This window comes from Alosa sapidissima, chromosome 15 (genome assembly GCF_018492685.1).
Source record: "Alosa sapidissima isolate fAloSap1 chromosome 15, fAloSap1.pri, whole genome shotgun sequence".
NCBI lineage: Eukaryota > Metazoa > Chordata > Actinopteri > Clupeiformes > Clupeidae > Alosa > Alosa sapidissima.
Window position 1 is genome coordinate 27,869,268 of NC_055971.1, and position 18,755 is coordinate 27,888,022.

General features: G+C 42.8%; 3 protein-coding genes across 7 annotated transcripts; 1 reads left to right on the forward strand and 2 right to left on the reverse strand.

Moving 5' to 3' along the window:
- Positions 1-41: 41 nt before the first annotated feature.
- Positions 42-4,727, reverse strand: si:ch211-116o3.5 (uncharacterized protein LOC325902 homolog). Of its 3 annotated transcripts, none has more exons than XM_042063776.1 (4): positions 4,620-4,727; positions 3,448-3,908; positions 2,712-2,981; positions 42-2,184 (listed from the first exon to the last, which is right to left on the reverse strand). In XM_042063776.1, the coding sequence occupies exons 2-4, from the start codon at positions 3,854-3,856 to the stop codon at positions 1,514-1,516; spliced, it is 1,350 nt and encodes a 449-aa protein (XP_041919710.1). In that variant the 5' UTR covers positions 3,857-3,908; positions 4,620-4,727; the 3' UTR covers positions 42-1,513. The 3 variants fall into 3 exon arrangements, with proteins under 3 accessions (XP_041919710.1, XP_041919708.1, XP_041919709.1); XM_042063774.1 differs by having other exon boundaries at positions 3,442-3,908; XM_042063775.1 differs by having other exon boundaries at positions 3,442-3,908; positions 4,637-4,704.
- Positions 4,728-4,738: 11 nt separating this feature from the next.
- bloc1s3 (biogenesis of lysosomal organelles complex-1, subunit 3) lies at positions 4,739-6,010 on the forward strand. Of its 2 annotated transcripts, none has more exons than XM_042063778.1 (2): positions 4,739-4,846; positions 5,042-6,010. In XM_042063778.1, the coding sequence occupies exon 2, from the start codon at positions 5,051-5,053 to the stop codon at positions 5,633-5,635; it is 585 nt and encodes a 194-aa protein (XP_041919712.1). In that variant the 5' UTR covers positions 4,739-4,846; positions 5,042-5,050; the 3' UTR covers positions 5,636-6,010. The 2 variants fall into 2 exon arrangements, with proteins under 2 accessions (XP_041919712.1, XP_041919711.1); XM_042063777.1 differs by having other exon boundaries at positions 4,754-4,846; positions 4,989-6,010.
- Positions 6,011-6,015: 5 nt separating this feature from the next.
- On the reverse strand, positions 6,016-10,448 carry LOC121683903 (NTPase KAP family P-loop domain-containing protein 1-like). Of its 2 annotated transcripts, none has more exons than XM_042063773.1 (5): positions 10,364-10,448; positions 9,664-9,732; positions 9,183-9,311; positions 7,139-8,907; positions 6,016-6,839 (listed from the first exon to the last, which is right to left on the reverse strand). In XM_042063773.1, exons 2-5 carry the CDS (start codon positions 9,674-9,676, stop codon positions 6,660-6,662), a joined length of 2,091 nt encoding a protein of 696 aa, XP_041919707.1. In that variant the 5' UTR covers positions 9,677-9,732; positions 10,364-10,448; the 3' UTR covers positions 6,016-6,659. The 2 variants fall into 2 exon arrangements, with proteins under 2 accessions (XP_041919707.1, XP_041919706.1); XM_042063772.1 differs by having other exon boundaries at positions 9,183-9,314.
- Between the last annotated feature and the right edge of the window lie 8,307 nt (positions 10,449-18,755).

The following is an 18,755-nucleotide window of genomic DNA, read 5'->3' on the forward strand; positions in this document are numbered from 1 at the left end:
AAGGTAATACAAATAAAACAAAACACACAGAAGTATATAGATTCGTATAAAAATAATGACATTTATTAATGACATTTGTTGAGAAACAAATTGCAAAACACAATCTGTTAAAGAGTTATTGGATAAATAGTAGTCACCCAATGAAAGATTAAATCTGCTATTTACATGAAGCACATGCCTCTTCCATCGCCTATAGCACTGCAAAGAAATCCATATGTTTTTGCATTTAGGTTATTTGCTCAACTGAAGACTATCCTCACAACCTGATGATCCCCATGCATTTCACTCTTTGTCATGTACAAGATTTAAAGCCTCTGGACTTGCCCCATCTACATTATACTTGTCTGCAGCACTGCATGGTTTTCAGCTCAATTCACCAGCAGACAAAAAAAAGCTTGCAATATTTTCAAACTAGCAAAATACATTGGTGTTCAATTGCAGTATCTACCCAAAAAATAATAAATTGAAAATAATCATACCAATTTAGCACCTTTTACATGTAGTTCCGAAGGTTATAATATGTCGGTATTGCTTGAGGCTAAAAGCTTAAATAAATTACCATGGCAAATAGGAAACCAACAAGAAGAAAAAAACATATCTGTTAGCACACCAAAACCAGCTGTCTCCTACCATAAGGAGGGATACAAACACTATACTCTCAAACACATGATCATTCAAATACTGAATTTGTCTGACTGGGGAGAGTACATACACCTTAAAATAATAATAAAAAGATCATCCATAAAGTTATCTCCACTCTTTCTGAAACCGAAGGCAAAATAACTCACATGATCTGAACCAATAGTTCATACATACAGTTTTCTGCTCCATAACAAAAATACAAACAGATTACAGTCAGACCAACTTGTTCTATCTCTCCCAGTTAACCAGTGTTTCTTATTCATGACAGCCCTTTCAATAATAATAATAATAATAATAATAATAATAATAATAGATTATTGCACATTTGTGCTTCAGGAGTTTTGTATCATGACCTGAAAATCCATATGATATCTATAACACAGACCATGGGGAGTTTTTTTTTTAATTATTGTGAGTAAACAGATGAATAAAATGTGCAAAATATCTAACTTCAATGGAATGCGAGTAGCTTGATCCACCCATGCTTGTGTAGTCCTCATCTCTTCATTAAAAAGTGAAAGTAGATTAATAAGCCGCTTCAAAACAAATCCTCATATCACCTCTTCCTAAGAAATCTTCAACCTCCATAAGACAGCAGGCGGCCACTGACTAAAACATCAGGGCTAGAACGTATTCAAAAGTTTGGGAGGATGTTAAAAACACTGTTTTTTTAAAAACGAATGAGTTAAGAAGCATCTCATCTTCATGTCTATATACCTTTTCTTTTAATCAATTTAACTTAACAGCACAAGACCACTTTGGAGTAAAGAAAGAAAAAAAATAATTTCCCTTTGAAGTCATAACCATCATTATCTCGTTGTGTCCATACACAGAGGAACTTGCAGGATCACAGATGCAGCAAGTGCTCGGCTCACTGGTCCAGGCAGCTGTCCAGAAGGCCATTAACCAAGGTCGCTTTCCTCGGGGAGGAGGGCTGCCTCTCTAGCTGGGAATCCTCGGCTAGACCAGGTGTGTCCACGTCTGCCTTGTCGGCCAGAGCCTCCGCTTCCTCTTTGGCTCCGGCAGCTCCAGAGTCCACGGCGCTGTCCGTGTCGGCCGGATCTGGGGACGGTTCCTGCTTGATCGAGGTCTCCAGGAGCGACACCGTCCAGGAGGATGGCGCTGACGTGGGAGCGGGCTCGAGCTCGGGCTCCGGCTCCGCTGAGGGGATGGATTTGGATAAACGCGACGACGGTGGCGTCGCTGGCGACAGGGCCTGCTCCGCGTCCCTCCTCTGCATACGCAGGAGGACCTCGTGGACCCTCCTGCTCAGGCAGTCTTCGCTCACGTCGGAAAGAGAGGCGTTGGCGGCAGCAGGGGTGACGTTGGCGCTAGCGTTGGCGCTAGCGTTAGCGCTGGCTACCTTGGCCTCCTGTTGGCTGCGGGTGACGCTGGACAGCTGCTCCAGCACCTCGATCTGCCGGTCCATCATGCCCAGCATGCTGCAGTGGAAGGCCCTCTGCTCGGCCAGCTGCTCGCTCAGCTGGTGGTTCAGGATGGTCAGCTGCTGGAGGATCAGGCTACTGGTGTCCTCGCAGGTGCCTGCCCGAAAAGACACAAGAGGGAGAACGTAACACAAGATGAAGAACGCAGTGTACAAGTTTCAGGTCGGTGTCCTTTAACAGCACAAAAGTGGACAGTTCCATTGGAGACTTTTAAGAACTCATGTAGAATATTTTGAGCTATTGATTGGTTATGAAATGTACATAACATAAATTCAATATGACACTAATGTAATGCCAAAACACTTCAATCGATTAATTTGTTTTTTATATGGCACCTTGTGAACAAGGCCATATGAACATGATCATAAACAAAATGAAAACCAATCTGATGACAATCCTATTACACAGACAGCATGAAATGTAAGGCCACAGAAGCAAGAGCCATGAATAACAATGTGTTGTATATTTCCTCACCACACCACCACTGGCTGGAGGTTCTGTCTCTCTCTTTTGCACTTTTCCCTTTCTATCTCACTGTCACTGTTTTTTAATCTATAAGCACCAAGAGGACTGCCACCCAATTTCGTTGTATTCTGTGCAATGACATTAAAGAATTCTATTCACCTTGAAACTCCTCGGAGCTGCAGCTGGTCGGCTCCCTGGCGCCCTCCAGGCTGTGCAGGCCAGAGGAGGGGATAGGCTCAGCCTTCACCGCACCCAGGTACTCACCGGACAGCCCCAGGGTCATCACCTCATCTGTCCCGTTCACTGCCCAGTCCGCCTGGTCCAGGTTTGGGGGCTCGTCCGGATCCGGCTTCACCTCCTCGCCGCTCTCCAGTTTTGGGACAAGGGGGTCGTGCCAGGGGGCAGCGGTGCAGGCCTGAGCAACATCACCTGGGAGACAGGAAATTGCATTAGCTGAGAAGGGAATGTCTCTTCAAAATAAAAGCAAAAGCCACACAAAACGGATCAAAAGCCACACAAATCGGATCTGGCGTTAGGTCATTATGCATCAGGTATGTTATGTCAGGAAGCATGAACCGATCAGGCCCTCATCTATGCCAGATCCGTTCCACATTAGCGGTCATTATAGAGATTTCTCTACTTTGTTCTAACTGTGATAATGCCATCTAAAAGCATGATGGACAAGCAAGCTCTGAACAGATTCTTGCAGATCCCCATGCTATGAATCAAATAACAGCTTGTGCAATGCATACTTAGGAATGAATAAATAAGGAGCAAGCTGGATAAGATAGAGAGGAGAACGCATAACGGGGACTCTAATAGCCGATCAGAATGAGTTAAGAGACGTTACTTCATGCATGGAGCACAATGACAGACAAAGAGTTGGCACCAGTACTGTCAGTGTGGTCCTCCAGATCAGAGGCGGTGAGCACCAGATCGTGTCCCACCGTCGAGCCCTCCTCTGGGACTCCCACCCTGGGCTTGTGGGCCAGCATGCGGTCCAGCATCCGGAAGTAGCGGAAGCTCTCCATGGCGGAGAGGCGTGCGGCAGGGCTGCGGTAGCTGGCCGTCTTGATCTTGCGGTACTTGTGCTTGAGGCTCTTCCAGCGGTTGCGGATCTGGTTGACGGTGAAGTGGATGTGGCGCTTGGCCAGGCTGTGGCGCAGCCGGCGGAAGTGCGAGTCGTTGCGCTGGCGCTTCTTGTCCAGCTCGTGCACCAGGTCCAGCTGCTCGATTAGTGTCAGCATGGCGAACGTGTCCGACTCCGTCCACCACTTGTTGGGCCGGCGCTCGCCAAGGTTCATGGTCTGCTTCCTGTGTGCCACCCGGCTGCCTAGTAGCCCATGGGCCACAATACTAAAAACACAAAATAGGAGTCATCTGATGAGTAACAAGTAGGTGACAACTGATTCAAATGGCTGTTAAATTGATTCAGGTGGAATAAGAGTGTCTCTATTTCTTCTGTAGAGATAATGTGAGCATCTATAGCATACAAGGAGCTGCAGATGCAGTTCAGTATAATACCATGATACAAATATATTTGATATGTCATCCCACTGAACACATTTGTAATCAATGGTGCTTCAGCAAATATCAGGACAGCCTGTGGTGGGAGATTTGTTTTACAAATTATACAGATCTGATGTGAAAACAGTAGGAAAACTACCAACAATTACATCAAAGCAGTCAGCTGTTGTGATAAGAGTGAGCGAATGCGACAGGAGCTGGGTAGTTTATTGATCTGTCGCTCCCGTTGTCTTACACTGCAGATATGTTTAGTGGTTTCAAAGGCATCTCTCTCGCCTTACATTTATGATGTGGCATAACAGTGAAATACCGTCTTCAAATGCAACTAACAGTGTGCCAACAGGTTTCAGCCGTTATTTCATATTTATGAAGAGGAACTTAGAATTCTCCACTGCCACTGAACAGGTTTGGGCTAGCTAGCAGTTGCTAACTGCTTCAGTTTCAAATATACAACAATGACGTTGTGCATGATCTTTAAAATGATAGAAAAAAGGAATTAATATTACGCACTGACTTAGGTCAAATAATTCGAAAGCTTACTGTAATATATTACAAACATCTTTTCTCTTCACCGCATTTCATGCAGCATTTGGTTGCCTGCGTCAGGGAGCTCATGTTTACGTCTTGATCATGTGACTATGGTTTCTGGTCACATGATATACAAAACAATCTGGCGATTGGTCAAACGTCAGCGTACAACAAGGAAGTGTATTTGCCATTCACATGACTTGTGTTAACCGAAGTTGTGATTCAATCTCCCCGTTTAGGTAGGCTAACTAACATTTTTATAACTTTTAAACAAAGTGCATTGATTGATTTTCGATGTAAAGTTTCAATATATATTGTTTCGAGCCAATGGTTTCTGTTCATCTCTGTTATTATGCCGATAGCTAATTTCTGTTCTATTAGCTGATAGCAAGCCTGCAGGAGAAGATATCACTTTCCTGTCATTTTGCATGCAGGACTGCGCGATGGCAAGCAACAAATTCCAGATCGTGGTGCAAGGAGAAGCTTCTGAAACAGATTCCGATGACGAGGTTTACATTACGTCCCTGACTCCAGTACACCCGTCTACATCTGGTCTGAAAGTTCCCGGGGAAGCATCGGAGACGGATAGCGAAGGGGAAGTGGAGAAAGCTTGCAAGGTGGCGTATGCTGTCAGCTCTGAAAATGTGCAGTCTTTGCGCTCAGACCTACCTCCTCTCATTGTGATGAGATCCACACCTGAGTTCGTACCAGTTCCTGAGAAAGACTTGATGAGGTCGGAATTGACCGGTCAAGAGAGCACTCTGCTGCAGCAGAAGCTCCAAGAAAGTAACGGGCGCCTTTGCGCCGATGTGTCACAGACTTTTCGACAGGTTTACCAGAATGCCACGAAGGACGTGCGTTTGGCCACGGCAAGTCTTAATAACTCCCAAAGTGGCATAATCAACGCCTCTCACAACATCCGTCTCATTCTAGAAGATCTCAAATCTGTCTCTGAAAAGATTGAAATTATTACGAGTTGTAATCTTCTTCCTGATATCACAATACCAACATCCGTACCAGGACAATAGTGTATTATTTTCAAAATCTAAAAAACTTAATCTAGCGAGTCTAGACGAAGTCTTTTGAATGAAAGTGCCTGACAATTACAAATAGTTGGCTACAATGCGTAGGTGATTTAAATTGATCTGATTGTTTACAATTTATAAATCTTGCATAGGCCTAGACCATGTTAGTTATGCATATCGGCAGATCCAACTGCCTATGATGGGTGAACTTTATTTATGCTATCAAACGACATTATTATTATTATTATTATACAATGTTCATGTCAGTGTTGAACTAGCACTTAACATGCTGTGAGTACTTGATGGCAATCCAAACACACGTGTCTGTCTACAAATGTCTGTCTACAATTCATCTACATTAATAAACCTGAAAATGTATGCAGTCAGGATGAAATTATTGAGTTTATTTTGCCAAACTTAACCTGTAACCACAAACTAATATTTGCTTTATGAGACCCTTCAAAGCAATCTTTCCTGTCTTATTTCTCTGAAATGCATCCTTGACATAAATAAACATATGATCTCTAATTAAACCACACCACAGCACTTCAATAATCAAATAGGTCGGGAGAAGGAGAGGTCACTCTAGGCATCTTCAAGTTTTGACAGCTGTCAAATGCATATTATGAACTTCTGAACTGAAGGCAGTATTAAATCAGCAAACTGAAAATGAACAGAGAATTAACTGATAATTAAACAAACACGTTTCATATTACACTTAGCCAATAAAACCCATTCCATTCCATCAGTTTACCTAACAATTGGCAGACAGACATGGCTGTCTCTTATCAGTGAATGCAGAATGTAGATGTACTGTTGAATGTTGATTATAGAACCCAGAAAGGCTAAAATACATCTTCTGTACATTTGTACATTTTGTTCTCAACAGAATTTAACTTTTATGTTGTGAAAAAAAGCCAACTAGAAGGTATTCAGCAAATGTAAACTACTTGTGTTCAAATTCAATAATGGGAAAACTGCATTTTTCTCATTTCATAATATTAACTTAATCAGTATCCTATACGATTTAGTGTTTACTGCATGTTTTCAGTCCCATGAGGCGTCTGTAGAGGATACTCCACTCCTGTGAAGTCATCTGAAGGGTTTGTCTTATTTCGTCTTCATTTCCATAAGCCAAGGCTGCCCCATCAAGTCCACTAGCCATAAGCAACTGCTGGCACTTCTCTGGCAGGTTCAACCTCTCCATCTTCAAAGAAAAGAGATGCATTTCCAAGTGGGATTTCATGAATGGTTCAGGAATGTCAAGAATACAAGTATGTTATGTGTGAGGACTCATGTTGTTATGTATTCAACACACATTAATTCACAAATGAAGGCCGCAGGGCAAGAAATGAAATAGAAATTAACACGCTATCAGAAAATTGATGAAATTGACAGAAAACGGCAAATAGTCTCATCAACTACAGCACATTCATGTGGATAATGCATTTGGAATCACAATAAACAAACAAACAAACAAACACACAAAAACAATACATACTGTACCTCATTGCCAATGTCGTCTGTGCTCATGTCAGCAATTTTCCCTATCTGGGGACGTACACGGGAGTTGTTTGCAGCGATGTTTCTCCTTCTATTCTCTCTAAACCTAGCTAATTCTTTCTTGATGGAGTGGTCCAGGTTGACAGTGCACGGCTTAAACCTCACCACCTCTCTAACCGTGAATCTAAAATCCACATTTAGGAACCTCTGAAACAGTTCTGGGTCTCCGTCCTGCTCTAGAATGCATTCAGTGCTGCTCTGGAGTTCTTGTAGTTCATGCCTGGACTCAATGAAGACCTCCCAAAGCGGTTTAGTTAGCGTCGGTGCACTGACGCTCTCGTGCATGTCTGCCCTCTGATGCCAGTCCTCCACACATTGCAGAATCCAACTCAGTCGGCACGGCCAGTTATTGGCCAGAACCACCCAGGTGGCAATGTCTGATGCCACAACATCACCGCCATAAGCAGCATCCATGACTATGATGGAGACTCGCACAGAGTTGATAATCCTTCGCATGTGCACACTGTTTCCGAACAGGTACATGTGCAGTGGTTTGCTTTGATCGTATGTAAACTCTAAAGCCTCCTTGGTCATTGTTTTGACTTTTTTTGCCCAGATCTCCCATGTCAGTGCCATCTCAAGAGACCCCTCGTCCCATTTGGTTTTTCTAATGAAAGGGACTGTGCTCTCAGCGTCCTCAAGCACCGAGAGCTGAATAGATTTTTTTGAGTTCAGATCTCTAGACTCGTCACTTTCCTCTTCAACTGTGCACACTTCGAGATGACTGTTGGCAAGCACTTTGAATGCCGAACACTTAGACTCGATGCACATTTCAGGCACGTTGAATGGCAGGGTAACAATCTGATTCAGAAAATCATAGCTGTTCGAGTGTGATCTGGCAAAGAAAATAGAGTTCTCCAAGCTCTTCACAACAACACTTGGGTCTATAGCTAGAATGGAAACAAATGGCACATTGTCACCTGACAACAGGATATTGATGGCTTCCAGTGTCTGAATTATTTTATCAGGGCTGCAGCGATCCAGGTTGGTGATCTCCAGAACCACCCGCACTTTCCTCTTCTCAAAGATCTCCATGAAGTGGATGAAGTCGGCCAACACGGCTACCTCTTTCCTCACTTTGTTCATAAACCCCAGCTGATCACTGACTGTTGTGCTGTTCATCTTCTTCAGAATGTTCCTGCCTTGGTTGTAGAACAGGTTTTTGAATGTAAGTAAGAAAAAGCGCAGGCCTGCCATGGCAGGAAGAGCCAGGGCTCCGATGGCCACCGACTCCATTAGCGTTGTCCAGGTCAGTGCGATCTCACGTTTCATTTGGAAGCCGGACTTGATAAGCACAACGCTCGCTCCGATGCTTATGACAATCGCAAATAGAACAGCTAACCAAAGTGGCACGAAGAGAAACTTCCTGAACTTCCAGCTGGTCTCCTTGCCTCCCCTCTGGATCTTCTTAGGGTAAGGATGCTGGCTGGACCGGTACACAGACAGCGGGATCTCTCCAAAGTCCTTCTGGAGGGCCTTGAAGAGGCGGATCACCAAGCCTGCCCAGAGCTTGTCACAGCCCGCAAAGTGCCAAGCGCTAAACCGCACGAATATCCACCGCACCCTCTTCCTCCTCCGCTCCTCTTCCTCACTCCACATGGGCCGCAAGAAGACAATGGAGAGGAGGAGGGAGAGGAAACTTCTGGAAGCTGGATTGGGCCTGTCGTCTTTGTGCTTCTTCTCCCGCCATTCCGCCTCTCGGTTCATGTAAGCTTGAGATCGAGGGAAGATGCCCAGAAGCAGAGCAGAGGAGAAGAAAGGAGAAGAAAGGAGAAGAAAGGAGTGGGAAGAGGAAGAAAACCATCATGCTGTCACTTTAAAGTCAACACAGTCATACAGATCACAGAAATCTGCCTACTGAAGCAAGCAAGCGTAGAGAACAGATGGCATGACCATAGACAAACACTTTATGTTGCCATATCAAAGAGGCTGGCTGGGGAACTCCACTAGGGGCTACAAGCAGAGATGTTCAAACAGCATTACTCACTCCTGATTTTCTTCAGAACCGTTTCTGTTCGGCTCGGGCAGTTGGAGAACAGGCCCACAGTAGCCGGTGGTGCCACCTTAATCAGCGCCCTGGACAGGCTGTATGCGTAGACATCATCAAGGACGGTTTCTGCTGAGGGAAGGCAGACAGGAGGACATGACTGGACGCACATCAGAGCCGGTCTGATCAGAGGGTAGCACTACACACTAGCAAATTAAGCCTGTTTCAACTCAGTGAACAGATCAATTACACAGGATGAAACCAGGGTTTCTCTTTCAACATGTTTTTATCCATGCAAATGTGAGTGCTTTGTCATTGAAATGGGAGGACATAAGCCTAGTGGACTGCTGAATTAATTTTGGAATTATTGAAGAGAGTAGGGTCTATGAACATAACAACAAAAATACATATATGTAAATGAATACAGATACATAAATACAGGCAAAACAATGTGAAAGTAATATTTGTAATATTTATGTACCTTTTTGGTTCATTTTGGAGAACTGGCTCCTCTGGTTTTCTGGGTGTGTCACTTCCTGTAACCGTAGAGCTAATATGCAAAAACAAAAGTGCAAAATTGAACACAAAAGGAACTCGTTCAGGCATTTTACGATGAAAGAGGAGAAACACATTTGTGTCCAATTATGAGGAACTGAGCAGAAAGCAAGCGCATCCCCCCCCCCCCCCCCCCCCATCTGCACTCACTCATGTCTGTCTTGGGACCAATTTATTCTGCTGCATTATGGGAATTAAAGCCATTCAGTGGCAAACGAACACTATCAATCCGTGTTTCTAACTTCACAGAGCTTCAGTGAAAGACCTCTGAATGAAAGAGATGCTATTACACACTGTGCAAAAAAAGAATAGATATATATTTTTTCCGCACAAGAGAAGCTGTGATATTGATATTGAGGACACTGGGGTTATCTTTGATGCTGCCTTCCCTATAATTTTATCTGGCTTTCGAGATCAGATAAGACAAGAAATCTTGTTCCTTATGAGCAGCCTTGCTAAGCTGAACATAAACACACAGCTATCTCTTTCAAACCATATAATGTAGAAGGATCAGCGCAGCAGAGGAGCGGCACTAAGGCCATCTCTTCACCCACCTTCTCAGCTCCCCGGGTCCTGATCGCCGTGTCTGATGTGCATTTAAAGTGGAAAAGAAAATGATTTCTTACCGTGTGGTGTGACTGTGTGTGTTATGTCCTGTACGTATGTTCAGAGCAGACTCAGTCAGTCCTCCGGCTGCTCAGCAACTCCTGTTCAGACCAACAACATGGATGGTGTTTGTACTCACAACATGACATGTATATGTCACACTTGATATCTTCATCAACATCACTGATTTGTATCTTTGGGGCGTTCCAGGCAGATTATTTTCCACACCTACTACAGACACATATTGATGTACAGTAGTTGTAAAATGGTCACGTTTGTGTAGAAAGCTACACATTGCCACAGTACGGAGTATAGTCAGTGCAAATCTAACTGCATGGAGAGAAGTGTTGAACAAGTGAACAAGGACATACTCTATCGGAAAGGGAAGCTATATTGTCACTGGATTATTCCATTTCTTTAATTTAGTGTAATTTGGAAACCTCAGCTATGTTCAGCAGACATGCATAAACGCATATATCAACTTTAGTTATGTAGCTCTACTAATTTTTGGTGAGTTGAATAAAAATTATGTTTTAAACTGTAAATGTCATGGCATACATTTACAGGGAAGGGGTAGTGGAGTTACCAGGTGATGTGTCAAGGTAGGCTAATTTTGGCCAGAAATAAAAGGGGAGAAGCGTGCATTAACATATCCATCTCATTAAAACTGTGAATCACTTAAAGCTGCCTTTCCTTGGTGACTTAGTGACTCTGGAAAGTATTTGAATGTCATGTGCCTCATATTTCACAGTGTAATCGCCTTGACTATACCACTGTGATGCCACTGCAGGAATTAGCTTTCTAGCTTTTTAGCTTCACAGTTACTTGCTTTGTTTTCACACAGTGGTAACTAGCTAACTTTCCCACTGGGGAATTTCATTTGATTACACAAATGAGAACTTCAACGTATAACTTGCAACCCTGCAGGAATGTATTTGCAAAAATAATTGTGAGTTAATGCACTTCATGACATTAAAAAAATGAATATTAAAAACCCTTGCACCTTACCTCTCCGGAGAATCTGAATGGAATGTGGAATCAGGTGGAATGTTCACACCACTTTCTCTCTCAATATTATCTCGTTGATCGCTTGAACGTTTTTTGCTTGTGTCGGACGTCAGCTGAGTCACTTTGGATAAGAGTCACATCACATGTAAATGAGAATGCAGGACACAGGCTGCTGACAGAAGACATAGGACCTGCTGTAAGTGGTGATGTCTACATTTGCATCCATTTAGGTGTCATTTGGCAACCCAGCGAATGGAAACACACCACGCTTGACAGTCCACTTTTCATGAGTAACTGACAATTTATACAAAACACTTCCAGCAATAAAGCAGTGCACGTCAAATGGCACATTTCAGCTCTTTAGTGTCATCTAACACTTCCCCGTGCCTCCTCCCTCCTCATCTCATGTGGCGACACATTACATGCTGGGCAGTTAGAAAAGGTGGAACCGTGTGGTCTTTGTGAATGTGTGTCAGGTGATGTTTGATAATTTCCTATGTCTCCATTCAATATGCCTTTCCCCCTCACTTGTAATGTTTTTTTCCCCACATGAGGAGCCTGCAGGGACAGGAAAAAAGCAGGATAGAGTAAAAAGACACATTATTGACAACTGTGTAATTCTCTGGAATAGAAACATGTGGTTTTAGAGTGTACTGTATTAAACAGTATGAAAGGAGCAACTCAGGACAAGAGCAGTGCTCCAGTGCTTGTAATCCCTGGGTATCGGATTTCAAAACATGGCCAATGGGCGTGATCTTGATGAAGGATAAGGTGAAACTTGTGTGTGTTTTTAAATGCAAATCCACAATGACATTGTGAAAAATGAGTACATTTGTTTTTATTTGTTCTAGAAACTCAAAAAGTGTCTGTCTGTTACATCTCACATGTTATGTGTGTGTGTGTCTGTCTGTCTGTCTCTCTCTCTCTCTCTCTCTCTGTACAAGTTTACTCTATGATCCATGTTTATCTGCAGCCTAATGCATGCATGTTAAAGCAGCACTAAATAAGCTTTACTCTCGGGGTCCCCCTACAGTTGAGAAGCACAATTATAAACAAACAAAATATGCATTTTTTGCAACATAGGCTAACTTCGATAGAATATAGAGGGAACGCACTGACAGCAGTCTGTAGAAAGATGCCACCGAATTCCTGTAGCATAGCAGCCCATTTCTATTTCAATTTTGGAGGGGGGCAGTGTTCTTAGCCAAACACAGAAAGTTGCTAGGTCAGTAATCACCTATAGAAGGCTGCTCAGACAATGGCAGAAGTGCTGTTCATCATGTTATTAGGTAATGTGCCATCAAAATGATTTTGGAAACGTTATGTTAAGGTGAAATAACTCCTAGGGTTTTCTAAGAAAGTGCCTCTAAGAAGTATTTTAGCTTTCACACTATCAAAAGATGATAAGAAGTATGAGCCACATTAGCACCAGATACTATTCTCTCCTTTTGCACAGAGAAACTATACAATACAGCACTTATGTTTTTATCTCATCCTTGCACAGATTCATGTGGGCATAAATGAGTGAGACATGAATATACATCATGTCTGTCTGGCCAGTTCAGATGACCATGTTCTGACCATGTTACAGATTATTATCTGATGACTATCAGCATTTCTGCTCAGTGAGTGCACATTCTCCACACTCCACAGCACACGACTCGGCCTCACTGTGGGAAGACATCTTGTATTTCAAAATGGGAGGGTGGGCTGGAATGATGCAGACATGCCTGTCATGCGTCTCTCTTCCACTAGGGGGCACTCTTGCCCTTTCACCACTTTCCACTTGGCTGTTGCCAGGGGGTTCTCATCAGTCCGCGGGGAGCCGTCATGAGTTTGTGGAATAATGGGATTTTTGAAGTAAACTCTTGCCCCCCTTCCCCACCTCCTCATGTCCACAGCCCCACGTTTACGATTTGGTATTCTGCTGCCCAGGACCAGGTGAGACAGTCAAATTAAATCCTTTGAGAGGAAGGCTGCACACACACACACACACACACACACACACACACACACACTTACTCACTCACTCACTCACTCACACACACACACACACACACACACACACACACACACACACACAAACACACACACACAAACACACGTGGAAGGCGTCGTGGAGTGGCTGCTGTGCAAGAGAAAAGCCTTCTGACGTGAGTGTTTAATATGCACACGACGCTGCTCCTAATCGGCTGTGGAGAATATTGATGGAAAGATGGCATGAGGCTGCCTGACGAAACATCCCTATCCTCTCTGGCACAAGACACTGAATCACACACACACACACACACACACACACACACACACACACACACACACACAATGTATAAAAACCCAACCAATTCACACACATAGACACACACAGGGGCACACATGACACTCTAACAATAACCTATTAACCAATAGAACCCTTAATGCGACAAATAGTTGCTGTGAAAAAATCATAGGGATTTCACAATTAAGACAATGTGCCACATTTAATGGTGAATAGTATGTGTTGTCATGTGCGAAATTAAGCTGTGCATCTTGAGGAATAAGTAGAGTACCCTTTTTTATAAATAGCTGATTTACTGTGTTATTTTGGGTAACACTTTATTTTAATGTGTCGCTGTTACAGTGTACCTACCTAATTAGGTACAGTGGTACAACCTGTGTAACAACATGTACTATCAGGTACTATCATTGTACTTGCATATGTATTTGTGGGTACCTAGTTGTTACATTGTAATACTGAGTGCTTTTACAAAACTTTGCCAATTTGTCTAAATTTTCATCAGAGGCAAAGAGCTGACCTGAGACCTGCTGGATGGGGTAAATCTGGTCATGATAGATTTGATATACAAACCATTCTTAGCTCCAACCTGTGCTGCTACAACCTTGTTACTCTTTGATACAGTGGAATAAACCTATTAAGTGTACCAGTTAATTACTTACATGTACATATGACATGTATGTTGTGTTGTGTCTTCGATGTCTTGGAACAGGTCTACCAATTCACTACATAGTACATATATCAACTGTGTTGGTACACACTTATTGCTCTTTGATACAGTGGCACAAAGCCATTAAAATGAAGTGTACCAGTTAAGTACTTACAATTACATATTACATGTATGTTATGTCATTGGTGTCTTGGAACATGTCTGCCATTACCCTACATACTGTAGTACATGTATCAACTGTGTTGGTACACATTTATTACTCTTTTGATACAGTGGAATAAACCCATTAAAATAAAGTGTACCAGTTAAGTACTTACATGGACATATTATATACATCCTGTCAATGATGTCATGCATCCTGTAATTGATGTGTTGAAACATGTCTGCTGTTACACCACACAGTACATGTGAATTAGTAGACCTGTTCCAAGACATCGAAGACATAACATACATGTCATATGTACATGTAAGTAATTAACTGGTACACTTAATAGGTTTATTCCACTGTATCAAAGAGTAACAAGGTTGTAGCAGCACAGCTGTTACATGTACACTGAAGACAATGAGGCCTTGACTGGAGCTAAGAATGATTTCTATATCAAATCTATCATGACCAGATTTACCCCATCCAGCAGGTCTCAGGTCAGCTCTTTGCCTCTGATGAAAATTTAAACAAATTGGCAAAGTTTTGTAAAAGCACTCAGTATTACAATGTAACAACTATATGTAGGTACCCACAAATACATAATGATAATGATAAGTACAATGATAGTACCTGATAGTATGGAAGCATATAAGTGACGTAGCCTAGTTCCCACCTTGACGAGTGACTTGACAGATTGCAATGCGTTTGGCAGATTGAATGGCCATTTGAATTTTGCAACACAAAGAGCGTGACCAAAGTGCAATGCAATCACGGGGCTTTTTCTTTTCCATTTGAATAAAATTAATTGCCATTTGAATTTTGAGACTGAAGTACCATGGCAAAATGGAATGCAATTCAATCCATGTTTATTCTATTTTTTAACCAATATTATTGGAATTGATTTTAGGATTTCATTGTCACTTTGCAGATTAAAATACAATTTGTTGGATATTATTGCAAATTGCAATATTAAATTGCATTATGAATTGTCAATTGCATAATGTAATGTCTTTTTGAATTGCATATTGCAGATTGCATTCTCATTTGAATAAAGCTACTCATATGCTTCCATATGATAGTACATGTTGTTACACAGGTTGTACCACTGTACCTAATTAGGTAGGTACACTGTAACAGTGACACATTAAAATAAAGTGTTACCTTATTTTGTCTTTTTATTCTCTAAAAAACCCAGTGTAGAGCCATAATTAGATTTAGCGAGCCTAGTGGCTTGACTGGCTGTATCTGAATAATCCTGGTGTTATAAGGAGGGACGGTAGTAAGTCTTGTCAAAAGCTGATTTGTAATACCCAACCTTTTCCCACAATGAAAAATTATCTGGGTTTTAACACCAGGGGTGTGGTCTAGGGGGGTTAGGTGGGATGTTTCAGCTTTTCTCAAAAGACTACAGAAAGGTCAGGCATGCATTTTTGCAAAGAGAAGCAATGGAGATTATTCACGTTCAGCCGCCTTCCACACACACACACACACACACACACACACCACACAACCACACACACACATACACACAAACACACTCTCACATACACACACACACACACACAAACACACTCTCACATACACACACACACACTCACACTCACACACACACACACACACACACACACACACACAAATACAAGCACACACACTTGAGCTATTCACGTACAGTATAATGTGATTCCACTCAGGTGAATTATGACACGTCCTGGTTCTCCATGAAAGGCAGAGGTTGCTGAGAGCAAGGCTGTAACAAGAGTAGCATTCCATCTCTCCATTGAGATTCACATAGGACACAATGGTTATACTTGGTCATTGGTAATTGTAGGTGGTGGTGGTATGTGGCCTTTGGTTCACGTACGTGGACTTTGGATTAAACCCAACGTGAAGGCTGCAGCTGTGTGACTCACAGGTATGTCAGCATGTATGTTATAACCTGAGCATGTCAAATGTGGGGAGTAAGGGAGGTCATGACTCATGATCCCCGGACACTAGCCGCTCTGCTAGTCCTGCAGTCATGTTCATATCTCACAGTTCCGCTGCGGTTTAGCCCACGCTCCATTTTGTGCAGTTCTGTCAGTGCAGAAGAGGTCATGGCAGAGAGCTGGGAGACTGTAGCCCAGAAGCTTACAGGGCTGAAGGTCAATGGTATGAATCTCTGACCAGCTGTGAAAAATCTGGCGGTGGGAATGTTCCCTCCCCCCCACCACCACTGGAAACACACTGGTGTGGTGTGGTGCGGTGCGGTGCGGCGTGTGCCCTTGACTTGGGCGTCAGATCCCCCCCGCTGCTAAAGAGGAGGTCCTCGTGAGCACCCTGAGAGGAACACTAGCCTAGCCCCTGCACATGGGGATGTGGTGGGCATGGTGATAGGGTTTGCTGACTACAACAACAACAGCCGAAAAATAAATAAATAAATAAATAAATGCACACATGAACAAACACTTTCTGTTTGTTGTGGCTGCGGTCAAGTGCAGGTTAAGATCTACTTCTATCAAGTTTTCATGGCTCTAATGATTGCTAATGTGTCTGTTAAAGTGGGTCTCCATTAAATCGGAGAGCACTTCCACATCCTGAGGAAATCATCTCGAGTAAACCCCCACATTGCCCCTGCCCACGCACCACACGCCTCCTGCGGCGTCTCTTAACGACTTAAGTCAATAATCCGAGGAAATAAAATAATCATCAATAACTCCGGGGCAGTTACAGCTTTCTAATTTAAGCCAAATGGAGGTACTCGCTGCTGAGTTGGCATAATCGTAACTCCTCCCTCCCACTGGGGGCAGCGCATGCCCCAAACAGCTCCAACCAACGCCAGGGCCAACTCCGGATCTCGGCCCAATCCGGCTCCGTTGACATGGCGTCCAGAGTGTCTGGTGTACGTTTTAAATGCTAAGTAGCAGACCACCGTTGATTCAGGTTTAATTAGACCTGGTTGAAACCTGTGGAGCTGGAGAATGAGCAGTAATGTCTGAGGTGTCTTCTGCCTTAACGAGTGATTGAATATCAATTGAAGAGCATCCCTCCAGATATTTATTATTCTCAATGACTCCGCTAATGAGTCAGAAGCGTTCCGGCTAAGCTTGAAGGATATCTTAAGTCCTTTTTTTCTTTCCTCCTTTTAAAAAAATATTTATTTTGTAGATTTTTCTTCCAGAAATAAATAAATATTTTACCAATTAGCCAACAACATCAAAGAGAGAGTGGGGGGAGTGAGCAGCCTTGTAGACAGTCATCAGTCTGTATTTACTGAGAACATCGCATAACTTTAGAATGCGTTCAAAGCTGAACCAGAATGTTCTCGTCAAACCATTTTTTAAAAAATGTTAATGTATATTAATCAAGGGTGCAACCAGGGTTTCGCCGAGTCATTTTTTATCATAGATTTGACATGTCTGGAGTTGGTTCATATTGATGATGAACAGATTGAACTACAGTTGCACCACACCAAGTCATCTTTTTCACCTTGAAAAAGTATGTCTTGGTTTTGGTCCAACTTTAATCTTCTAACAACCTACCCAAATATGTTGGTTCCATGTAGTTGAGAAAAGAAAATAGATTTAGAATAGATATCTGGACATATTTAGACATATTTTGGACTTGGGGGTCAGATTACTATCAGGATTAGATAACCTTGGGTTATCATGTAATCACAAGGCACCCTCTATGCAGGTTCATTAGATAGATATTAAATATTCTCTTCATAAATAGTCTCTTGCCGGTTACACAATGGAGCATAATGGACCAGCACAATAAGCACTCATGAGTTACCTGAGAGTAGATAGCAGTTGTGTAATACCCTTAGCACTTACTTAGAGCAGGTGCAAGTGATTCCCTTTCCCCTCGCCTCTTCCTGATGTGAATTACGTGTATGGTAACAAATATCCCCTGCTCAGCACTGCACTTTCAGGGTGATAAGCAACCACACATCCTGTGAGGTGCCTGGGAGGAAACAAACTCTTAACACTCAGCACTTACACAACAACCTAACTGCACTAGCCGCAAATAACACCTCACAGGAGGGAGGGCAGGAATGGATGCATGGTAGGACAGATGGATGGATGGATGGATGGATGGATGGATGGATGGATGGATAGGTGGATGGATGGGTGGATTAGTGGATGGATGGATACTCCTTTCTAAAAGGCTGCCATTACAAGTACTGCATTATCAGGCCAGTGGATTAATCTAGTCAGGCATAACAAGCATAATAGAAAGCTTTAATGGCATTATAATGTAATAAAAAAAGTAATTGTACTCTGAAGCATTTGATTTTAGGCTTTTCATTTTGTTTAGTTTCACCACATTGCCAAGGGA